The sequence below is a fragment of the Rosa chinensis genome, chromosome 2, assembly GCF_002994745.2.
Source record: "Rosa chinensis cultivar Old Blush chromosome 2, RchiOBHm-V2, whole genome shotgun sequence".
Taxonomy (NCBI): domain Eukaryota; kingdom Viridiplantae; phylum Streptophyta; class Magnoliopsida; order Rosales; family Rosaceae; genus Rosa; species Rosa chinensis.
The window spans coordinates 75,361,839-75,373,634 of NC_037089.1; the positions used below are offsets into that span (position 1 = coordinate 75,361,839).

General features: G+C 37.1%; 2 protein-coding genes across 3 annotated transcripts; both read right to left on the reverse strand.

The window, feature by feature from the left end:
- Positions 1 to 680: 680 nt before the first annotated feature.
- Positions 681 to 6,367, reverse strand: LOC112190814 (NEDD8-activating enzyme E1 regulatory subunit AXR1). 2 transcript variants are annotated; one of them, XM_024330306.2, is made up of 15 exons: positions 6,216 to 6,367; positions 5,900 to 6,072; positions 5,644 to 5,807; positions 5,111 to 5,221; positions 4,742 to 4,821; positions 4,367 to 4,517; positions 4,161 to 4,254; positions 3,701 to 3,789; positions 2,978 to 3,051; positions 2,723 to 2,885; positions 2,204 to 2,289; positions 1,726 to 1,809; positions 1,463 to 1,643; positions 1,165 to 1,265; positions 681 to 1,057 (listed from the first exon to the last, which is right to left on the reverse strand). In XM_024330306.2, the coding sequence occupies exons 1-14, from the start codon at positions 6,251 to 6,253 to the stop codon at positions 1,182 to 1,184; spliced, it is 1,572 nt and encodes a 523-aa protein (XP_024186074.1). In that variant the 5' UTR covers positions 6,254 to 6,367; the 3' UTR covers positions 681 to 1,057; positions 1,165 to 1,181. The 2 variants fall into 2 exon arrangements, with proteins under 2 accessions (XP_024186074.1, XP_024186073.1); XM_024330305.2 differs by having other exon boundaries at positions 1,160 to 1,265.
- Positions 6,368 to 9,185: 2,818 nt separating this feature from the next.
- Positions 9,186 to 9,566, reverse strand: LOC112185005. Its single transcript, XM_024323222.1, has one exon. The coding sequence runs from the start codon at positions 9,564 to 9,566 to the stop codon at positions 9,186 to 9,188; it is 381 nt and encodes a 126-aa protein (XP_024178990.1).
- Positions 9,567 to 11,796: the final 2,230 nt, after the last annotated feature.

The following is an 11,796-nucleotide window of genomic DNA, read 5'->3' on the forward strand; positions in this document are numbered from 1 at the left end:
CAGTTACTTCAAGTTTTTGAATCAATGGTGCAGTTGCAGACAGCATTGTATGTTGTTCATGCCAATCATATTCAATGGAGAATTCATTGCTTTTCCCTTGAAGAATTCAACATTATACAAACTACGAATTTGGAATATCCTAATAAATATTTTATCTAATTTTGAATAGCCAACAAAGCTAGTATAGCTCAGCATGTTAGAGCAAGTTCACCCGTTGGGTCACCTACTATTCACTGTTTTTTAGTGTATATTTTCATTCTCTGAGTCACGAAATACACTGTGCGCATGACCCAAGGCACTACATACACTGTAAAGGTCACCATGATAACTCAGAAAGTGATCCAGAATAACCCAGGACACGAAATACACTGTACTCATGACCTAGAATGTGAAAAAAACACTAAAAAGCAGTAAATAGTGGATGACCCGGTGACCCAACAGGTGAACTTGCTTTTAGAGCGTGGCCCATGTGGCTGTTAACCACAAGATCGGAGATGCGAACCATCCTAGCGTTTTTGGTTAATCATAAAGGACCTCTAAGTTTGGTGCAGCGACCACATGGCTACAGTGAGATGGTCACGTTTTCGTGACCAACAAGAGCAGCCATCACTATATCATAGAAAGACTTGGATATTTCATCAAATATTGTGCTATCACTATATCATAGAAAGACTTGGATATTTCATCAAATATTGTGCTACCTTACCAGCTAATGTACCGGACTCGTCAAAAATGGCGAGAAAAATATCAAGTCAATACCTAACTACAAAACCATCTCAGACCAATAAACAGGAGGAAGATGGAAAATGGAAATGACTAGAAGTTCAATCTTATAAAATGAACTTAAAAGTCTACTACGAGCTACTTTCTTCTCTCTTTTTGGTTACATGTTTCCCTCTATATACTCCTCTTTCATTCAGGATAGTGAAAAGTGTAGCAGAACATCAAATCATGCACCCTTCACCAATAGCAAGATATAGCCTCCATTCAAAATGTGCCACAAAATATGTAAAAACGCAGTCAGGACAAAATGGCTGCTCCTAATCATCGAGGTAATCTGCAAATGAAAAACAGAGGTTAGTATGTTCCCAGACAAAAAATTATGAATATCAGCCGATATCAATCGTTATCAAGGTGAAACTTAAGAGTCATTTTATACCCAACTTTGGCCTCAGAACCTGCTACAGTGCCAACAATTGAGACTTGTGGTCGATCCCATTGAAGATGAAAGTCCCAGACAAGGGTACAAATTGTCTCGTTATAAGCTGTCAGTAAAGTGTTTAAAGAAATGTTATTAAACTAGTATTAGGACACAGCTTGAGGAAAATCAATTCAGATGGCTACAATATATGAGCACGATATTTGGCCAAATAATTATATGGCAACCACCACATTGTTGCCGTTCTTATATTATTTGAAAAGAAGGGAAAAAGGCAAACAAAAGAGCTACAATTACACAAACCTTAATCACTTCCTGAGATGCAATTCCTCCGATGAAAGCAGCAACTGCATGGAGCTCTGCAGCACCAAATCGGCACATCTCATTGATAAGGTCTTCTGTCAATGTTACGCCATTGCAACCCAGATCACTAAGAAGGCCAACAGCTGTTGTCTTTAACCTAGATATGTCCTCATCCATCACACTATACATAAAGTGAGCATGCAGAATCAGTGCACTATTACACATTTGTACAGCATATGACCATAAACAGTATGAGGAGTTACCCTTCAAATTTTCCGGGGAAACTGTTATAGTTAGCAGCAAACCGATCAACAGCTCTAAGCAAAATGTAAAACCCACCAGCTACACTGTTATACAAATAACAAGAAAATGGTGAGAACTTAAAGCACAGAGAAAAGGCCTCTAGCTATGTGGTTTTGTACATTTTTTTTTTCTTTTCTATTTGGTGTTGAATTCAGGATGCAAAAAATTATTTCTCATCCAAAATGTAGGACATCTATTTAGGGGGGAGAAAAAGTATATGTTTATGTTAGCATAATATATATTACTGGAAAATCTAACTCATACATTTCTTCAACTCGACAGTAGGAAATTTCCTAATGGAACAAGAGCTGACCATGCAAGTATCATTTTCTTAACTAACTGCAAAATTCACTAAAACTGTACAACGATTCTGAGACCTTGATTGAGTTTGATCCGCAAGAAAATATACCAACTACAGTAATACTTCTGTAACTGTACCTGTAATCCTCATCTGTTAGATACTTCTGTAAGTCTGGTAGGATTGGAGAACTGAACTCATCTTCAATGGGGCGGTACCGGCAAACCTAAAAGTAAATATTAGTCAATTGAAATCAAGTAGGCAAACATGAAGAGCTTTATATAAATTTTTCTGAAAGACCACAATATTGAGCCCTAATTTCAATTTGTAGCTATACACTAAAACAGCATTCTTAACTAAAAGATACTTCTTGGAGAGAGATACCTATAAACTAATTCAACAATAACCTTACTATAAATCAGAATCCAGAGACACAAAAGTTATGATAGGGTGAATAATGTTTTTATAAAGTACTCGAATCTGTGAAATTTGTGAAATTTTCAGTTCACAGAAAAGTAAACTTTTCAAGAAAAGGTAATCCAGCATTCTCTGAAATTTGGACTTTATCCACCTGAGTGGTTCCCCATCTATGTTTAAACTAATTCATTGCAGTACTACTGAATACAAGTAAATGACACTAGAAAAGCCCACACACTTACTTTGAGTTTTCTTGCATTCTTGCAGAAACTTTTAACAGTTGCCTTTGAGATGCTACTAGGATCTCTACCAATTTTCTTTAAAAGACTCCTAACCCTTTGGTCAATAACTAGAAAATCAGCCTCAGCCTTGGCTTGGTAGATTTTCTGTAAGGCTACATAGTGCCTGCAAGGGAGTAGATAAAGCACTCATATCAATAAACTACTTTTTGAAGCACAAAAGAGAAACATGAAATTCTGGCGATGTCGATCACTAACTCAGTTGAAGATGTCATATCTGGTATCGATCCCTCGAGGGGTGCCTCACCACCACCTTCATTTGCTAGGAATTCCTGTAAAGTGAAAATTTCTGATTATACCACTTAATAAATGAATAGTGATATGGATTGTATAGAATTTGACTAGATAAATATGAGCATCCGATTATTTGATAACATAAAAAAAATAGCAACTTTTGCAATCTTCATGCATCCAAAGAATATGGCAGAAATCTCTAAGGGCCTTGTTAAAGCTAAGACTCCTAGTCAGCTTACTCAGGTGGTCCCTCCCTAGACCACTCAAATTAGACAACATGCTTGAACTCTGAGCATTGAGTTCTGTATTTACATCGATCATGTTGAAAACGTAGGACTAGAACTAAAAACTTGGTATGCAAAAAAAAAAAAAGAGTTAAGCCATTAACACTAGGTTTTACTTTTTCTTATCAATGCATCAAAGTTAAACAACCTTACACTGAGAACTAAGAACATTGAACCATTTTGAAACTACAGTTTCACAGTCAAAATGACAGGCCTGACACTTGTCTCTAAAGAAACCTAAGGGTTATCAATCAATTCATGACTTATCATAAGGATATCTGTTGGAGACTGTAGAAGAAGTGTATAAATGTTATGTGATAAAAAACACTCTCACTAAGATATACATATCTAACTTATGCACGCTATATCCAGTTGGCGCAGATTGAATCTTGGTTTCACAAACCTTCAATGCCGCCACCATCACCCAAAAGTCTGATGAACTGGAATCAATTTCAGAACGGCTGTCACTTATTATCTGTTGCAACTCTGGACCTGAGACATACAGTAAGAAATATCAAACACCTGCTCAATGGGGACTGATATTCACGCATAAGAATTCGAGGCTGAAACACAGGTTATGACTGTAAACTCCAAAGAAGTGTGAGCAAAACCATTAAGCCAATACCAACCCCAAAGGAGTGAGCAATTATTGACCAAGCATGACACCCACACTGCATCTATGCAGGTGCACTGATTGAGTTTTGTAGCTTAGTTAAGCAAATACTAATTTTAGAATTTTTCCTAACGTGACGAAACAATGTCATTACATAATTTTAGTGACGTCATTATCCTATCTTGCAACAGCCTCTTCAATTGAAAATAATCTCACAATTTCAACCAATGCTTGAATAATATATACTCACTGATTCCTCGAGGAGTGAAGACTTTAAAGGAGTTCTCAATAGCTTCTCTGTAGTTATCTTCATCAATTGCAGTCATCCTAGCTTTGATAAGCTCCTAATAAATTCAAGATCACAAAAAGAAAAATCACGTTGCTAAACAGCAATTAAACGATTGCTCAAAATAGCTATTAAAGTGAACATATAATATACAAATCAAGAAGGTAAACCTTGAACTCTTTTTTCTCTTCCCTAGTTGTTGGAAGTTTACCACCGTGACTTTTAGCCCACTCCTGTGCCATCTTGACAAGAATGACAACATATGGCGTGTGTTTGTGGGCAACAGGATCTGACACATCTAGATCAATGGTCTCCGCAAACCTATTGTCAATGAAAAGTAAAAAATCAGAATGGAAACTAAATAAAACATGAATGTTATCAGCCAATAAAACATTCTGGGCTACGACATAAGAATAACAGTTATCATTTGATACTGGCTGAAACCAATTAAGGAAGACAAGATGCAAATACTTGATTATCAGAAATCCAAAAGTGACTGACATTGAAAATGTCTTAGATAAGAACATGAAAATAGAACTCTGTACCCTCTAAGCTCAGGCCATGGATTATTCAAACGAAGGTCATCCAGGAAATGTTCAGGCTTGGACTCAATCACAGTATGTTCCTGCCCCCAGAAAGCCATAGAGAAAATGGAGAACAAATCACTGTTTAGATTCAAAGAAAAGGACTTATACCTATAACTTTATAAAATCAATACTGCATTAATATAAGTACTCTGTTATTTAGCTAACCAACCATAAGCTGTGAAGTAATCAATCAGGAACCTGTCTATTATCATTGAACTGTTTATTTTGTCATCCCTCACAGTGTCCATTATCTCTTTAATATAATATAGCAATTTTATCCTCAATTTCCAGAATAACAAGATAGGGCAAAAAATTTCAACACGTTACCTTCAAACTGATACGGACAAGCCCAGTGAGGCCATAAGAGCGAGCAAAGATCAATAGCACATTTGCATCCCTACATATTCTGTCGAGCTTCACCATTGAATCTTCCACCAGCTGATCATGCAATTAACAAAAGGCAGTCAAAGATATTGCTTTAACAAGTGCGGCAACAGAAATTAAGAAATATGATTGAACAACAAGAGGAATTAAAAACCGAGATTTCAATACATACTCTATCTAGTGCATGATAAGAAATAAAACCATTGGAAGTGAACAAATAAAACTAAAGCAAACCTCCATCCAAAAACAGTCAGAGATAAGTATAGAGTAAAACTAGGCAGGTTTTACAATAAAGAATAGCGTGCGAAGCATATGAGTAACCAAACTGATCCACACACATACAATAAGTCAGAGATGCTAACAATCAAAACCAATGCAAACCAGGAATGCAACACTAAATTAAACAAAAAGAGTTTGACAATGCATCCACAATCTACTTTCGCAACGAAAACTCAAGGAGCAACACTACTCCATACCTGAGTGGCCACAACCAAGGTAAACTGAGAAAAGAAGGAGGGGTTGGTCTGAATCAAAGCCTCTGGATACTCCTCTATAAACTTAGCCTTAACAGCATCATTGAGCTCCTGAAGAAATTGACACACACATTTCGCCTTGGATTGCCCGACGCTCGATTCATCAACTACAAAAAAAAGAAAAACCCAAAAGCAACACATAAGAAAATTCCACACTGAGAGCAAAAAAAAAAAAAAAAGGCACTCACAAGTAACACACCCATAAAGTTGTTTCCAAGGTCGCCGGATTCGACTTTAGATCCATCAATGACGGTGATGCTTCCGACGCCGCCGAGAACGAGGTTCTTGAGGGTTTCGGAGCCAGTAGGGCCGCAATTGAGTAAGCAAACGCTGGCTTTCTCGAGCGCTGTTTGGCCTTGCTCGCCCCAGATTCTGCAAAATCAACCGGAGTCAAAACCTTAGGGCAAAGAGATATGAATTTTTACGGCGAAAACGAACGGAAAAGCTCGGAGGAGAGCAGAGCCGTGAGAATGGTGAAGGGCAGAACGGAGAGAAGAGAGAGAGAGAGAGAGTACCTGAGCTGACGATCGTATTTGGTTTTGGGTTCAGCCATTGATTGATGGCGTGGTTTGTTCGCTGTGGGAGACCGTTTGGTCTAATAGTTCTGCTTAATAGCTACGCACAGCTTCTCACTCATCTGTGACTGGTAGTGAGAATTTGATGCGGGGAGTGCACAAGAAATGGCCTTGCTATTTCGTATACGACGTCGTCTCGTCGTTTTTGATTTTGTTTTTTTTCCCAGTTTATTAATGAAAATTGTATTTTTCGATAATTAAATAAAATTCAATCGATCTTATATTTTGCCCCATCTTTCTTTTACCATTGAATTAGATTGTAAGATTTTTTAGCACAACCTAAACAAGCAGAATAAATGAATGACGGTTCTTCTCTCTAATTGGAGGGATTAGTCTCCACTCTCTAACGAGAGGAGTGTGTATCTAGATCAACACATAGTACGTTTTGACACTCATGAAATGAAAGACCAAAATATTATTGTGCATTGCCAATCTCTCACTGATTATAATAAAAAAATTCCCTTGCATACCATTTAGACTATTTGAAATTATCACATGACACATGAGAATAAACTTTACGGTTTTCTTTTTCTTTTTCTTTGAGAATATAAACTTTTTAAAAAAAAAGTTTAATGTCAAGTTTATTTAACCCGAGGTTCCTTTGAGTAATACACCTACATATGAAAGTATGAGTAAAATCCTTTAATCCTCTTTAAATAAATTTTTTAAAAAAAAACTCAGGTTTCTTTGAGTAATTCACCTACATGTCTCGTACATATTTTCTTGCATCACCGACCTAAAGCCATTTGAGGCCTTTTGATGTGCTTAGATGTCATTTGAAACTGAGCGTATAAATCATGGTTAATGGACCAGTTTTGCTCATTTTGTCAGAAATGTTTGATGTAATTTCCTTTTCCTCAGCAGTGAAAAGAAGAAATACAAAGCAACCTTGGTAAATGAGAGAGAAATGTATAACCGGTTCACCACAAAAAAAAAAAAAAAGGGGTCTGCATCTAAACTGCAACACGAAGCTCAACCATCTACATGAGCATCTGATAAGTTCCACTCCAAATAAAATTTCAATCACTGCAAAGACAACATCATGTAATCCAAACATGGATGCAAACTTGAACCACTATCATAAACAAATGCAGTTCTTTACACATGCAAGAAATCAACCTGCAAGTTATATGACAATTGAGCATGAGCAAGAAGCTGACCAAGAATCACCAAACAAACAAACACCAAGCAAGAAACTCTACAATATAACAAGAAAATGCAAGTGAAGATGAATATTTACCAAAGATTTAAAAATGCATGCATTACGGGGCAAGAAGAATTCATAAGTAAAAGCACGTAATTTTGTAAATGAGCAGTTAAAAAGTCAGTGACGCATTGAAGTGAACAACAACGCACTCTTTCTGTAGCAGTAGCTTTCAATACTACCTATCTTGACTGTTAGAATGTTGTACTACCTATCTTGACTGTTAGAATGTAACTGCTCACAGCTCATTACAGAAGAATGACAAGAACTATGAATAATTAAGACGTCAACAGTCAAAATTGAAGTAATTAAAGCACAACATGATCAACCCGTCACTAATGAGTAATGAATGGAAGAAAGCCATAAGATTATACCAGCTAAAACACATGTCGATCAGAAAGGATGGAGCTACTACATTCTTCATTCTTGAGATTTTAGTTGAATAACCAGGAAACTTCTCCAGAGTCAAAAAACCACCTACTGAAAAGTTTAACTACAACTACAAGCCTACAAGAAAGGAGAAGAAAGGCAGTGATGAGCTGAAAGAGAAACTGGACTATGGTAAATGAGCTACTACCCTCTTTCTTTTGTCAGTACTACCTATTTAAATTGCTACATGATGAAAAGCCAACCATGGAAAACAAAACATTATCAAAGCCAAAATGAATTCACAATATCAATTATCAAGCAGCTACACATCCCAATGTAGTGCCAAAATCAGGAATCAAATGCATCAGTCGTAAAACTGTAAGTTAAACTCTGTTCATACTTAATAGTCTCAGGTGTCTAATAAATTTTCCTCACAATGAGTCCATAATATAAAACCATTCAAAGCACAGTCCTAATGCAGTGCCAGAATCAGAAACTAGACATTGAAATATGCATCCGTTATAGATTATTTGGCTAAATCTTATTCGTAAGTTTATAACCGGTGTCATACTGAAGTGTGCACAAGATTAAATCGTAGTATCAAAATGTTAAACGCAACTCAATTTGGTACCAAAACTAGAATTTAGTATTTGGGAAAATGCATCAGTTACAGAACATTTTGGTATATTTCATTCATAATCTCAGTTGTATCTAAGAAATTCTCCACCAAAGTACCATCCGTGAGATTCTATTACTACCCGCAGACAAAACTCAAATTTCAGCATAAACAAGAGCAATAACTAGGTCAAAGGTCACACTTTTATTAGTTTCCCCATAACAAGAACAAAAGCAGTTCATAATATCAAGCAGCTAAAGCACCACGGTGTGGTGCCAAATCAGAAATTAATCTTTGAACAACACATCAGTTAAACTTTATCTTGAACTCTAATTAATTGACTCAGTTTTGTCAAAGTGAGTTTTCCACCCAATGATTTAAATAATCAAACCGCTCAAAAACCCTGATGCAGTACCTAGATGAGAAATTGAACACTAACCTACGCATCTGTTATGGAACATTATGCTACACTGCATCTTAAAAACAATCACAGTCCGAAGAAATTTTCACACGGTTAGATCATAATCCTAAACAGTTAAAGGCTCATCCACCAAAATCAAAACTTAACAACTGAAAAAACGCATCAGTTACAGAACATTTTGGTAAATTTTATTAATAATCTCAGTCGTATCTAAGAAAATTCTCCACCAAAGCATCATACATCGCCTACCGATAGAGTTTAATTAATCTACAACATGTCCATAACGATTCAATTTTATCATCAATGTGCAGCAAGAATGTCACTACTAAACAGATCGATTATCGGATCGGGCGAGTCGGATACCGGACTCGACGGCCTGAGGAACATCACAGACTTTCCCGCCACGAGCTTCTTTCTCTGGGGGCACCTCGGGCCGTAGATCCTGCCGGAGAAGCAAGGGAATCCATCGGCGGCGACGGTGATCTGTGGGAGACCGGAGTCGGCGGAGGGAGACATCGGCGGGGTGGAACGGATCTGGGAGATCCAGTTGATTCTGTGAGATCTGGAGCTGCTGATTCTCGAGTCTCGGATTTGGGCTAGGGCTCCGGGCTTAAGGTACTTGAGGAACGGCTCGGACCGGTTGGGTGAGGACCGGTGAGTGGTTCGTGCACGGCGGTTCATGGCTGAGAGAGTGAAGGAGGGGTTGGATTTTAGAGAGAGGGAGAGAGATAGGGTTTTGATTTGAGAGAGAGAGAGAGAGAGAGAGAGAGAGAGAGAGAGAGAGGTGGAGGAGATTGGGGTTAGGTTGTGGCTTTGTTTGGGGGTTCTTAAGGGGGGAGAGATGAGAGAGAGGCGGGAAGTTGTGGAGGGAGAAAAAATGAGGGTTTCAAAAGACGAAGTTGAGGCGCGGAAATACTGGTAGGGCTTTTGTTTTCAAGTTTTGTTTTGGTTTCGTCCAATAGGGTTTTTCTTTGTTATACGGTGACTTGCTTTGTATGGGAAGGTGACGCGTGGCTATGTGGTCCGGTTTGTCTTTTTCTTCTGGAAATTTTTTTTTTTTTACGAGACTTGCTTTTTCTTCTGGATTGTTGATGGGTGTCATCGGATCCGACCGAGAGCGGGAACCGACCACTAGATCTAGCTGCTTAATTTTGTAATTTTTTGCATTGTGACTAACGTAAACGATATCGGTTAAGTGATTTGATGCAACAACACTCATTGTCTCGTCGTTCAACCTTTATTCTTATATTTTTTGTTTAAATATTATATCTTTTTAGATTTATTATCGAAATGACAGTTACTATTATAGATTCAAGATAAATATATGGAAAAATTATTAGAGATGAGTTTAGATAAGTTGTTTGATATATTTGAGAGACCGGTAATGTGGTGTATTATATATTGGCTCTGAATATGAAGCACGGATTCTTTATTATGAATTTATGATATAGTTTACATAATGCAGTTAAAATGCTTTCTAAATTTTTTATCGTTTTCAACTTTACGAGTGTATTAAATGTAACTCATTATCAATATCGCCGATTAAAAGGCCAACGGCTAAACTCAAAATTTATGTCCTGCAATTTTAAATCCTACATATTTGAGCTATTCAGGGGCCATTTCCTTTCAAATGCTGACTTTCTCTTCTAAATGGTGTTAAATAGTGGTTTTAAAGTCCAGAATTTGAACGATGAACAAGATCAAAATTTTGAAGCCAGTTAATTTGTGAAAAGCGGATTGATACCTTAGCAAATTATGTATGAATTTGACCTAGTATAATCCTGTAACTTGAGTCAAGTGTTGCAAATATGTGTATCATGATTTATCACGTAAATTCTAGCTATCTCTTCTATGTATACATCATAAATTAGTAAGTTACACACAAAAATATTTAGTACATTATTCTAATATTTCAACAATTTTTCACGACGTTGATGAACCAAGTAATTGAGATGGTTGAAGAAATTAAAATTAGCCTGTGATGACAAAAATGTTGTAGCGTGTAGCATTATATATAGTTTTAGAATAAGTCATTGAGACATGTATGATATATCTGTATGCTGAAGGAAGCGCGCTTCGCGATGGCTTCTACCACGCTCTCATCCTTAATTGCAGAAAGTTAGTTGTGGAACACTGGAATGCGACTCCAGAGTGGTAATCAACACTATCAACAATAATTGTAATCTCCCGTGGCGCCTCCAAAGTTTAGTAAGAGATATCCTCAACCTTGCTACCACTTTTGAAGACATCACTTTCAGTCACATTCCACGGGAAACAAATTTTACTGCGGATGCAATCGCGAATCAAGGGCCCACATTGAAGATGACAGAACCCAACCTAAGTTTCACCTCGAAACCTGGATACGAGCCTGTTGGGCCCACTTCAGGTGAAATTCTACCCCAAAAAAATCTGCATAACCTCCCCTAAAATAGGCTACCCAAAAATTTCATAAAACCTGGACATGAATAGTAATAAGTTCCTACTCAGATACACATTCCAATATTTACATTCCACGTGTAAAAAGTTACATTCAAGAAGTACGAAATCCACCCTAACTTCAATTATGGTTACAGATTCTTGAGCATTAACGCTCTCCCAAAATAGAAGGTTATCAGAGCAGTGTTACATAACTAAGACGATATCATACAAGGTAGGTTAAGTAATAACCTACAGTCAAAAACGGAAGCGCTAATTTCTATACCTCAAGTTCCTGGACGCGATCTCGACCAATCTGAAATCTGGGCATTTGAAACCAAAGGGCCCAGGGGAAAACATTTTAAATCCGTTAGAGTGAGTGGATGAAACTAAAATAAATTATGAAATCAATGCTTGAATGCTTTCCCATTTTCTCATTAACAAAAACCGACATGCAGCGAGATTTATAAAACAATTCCAACTCATTCCTTTGAAA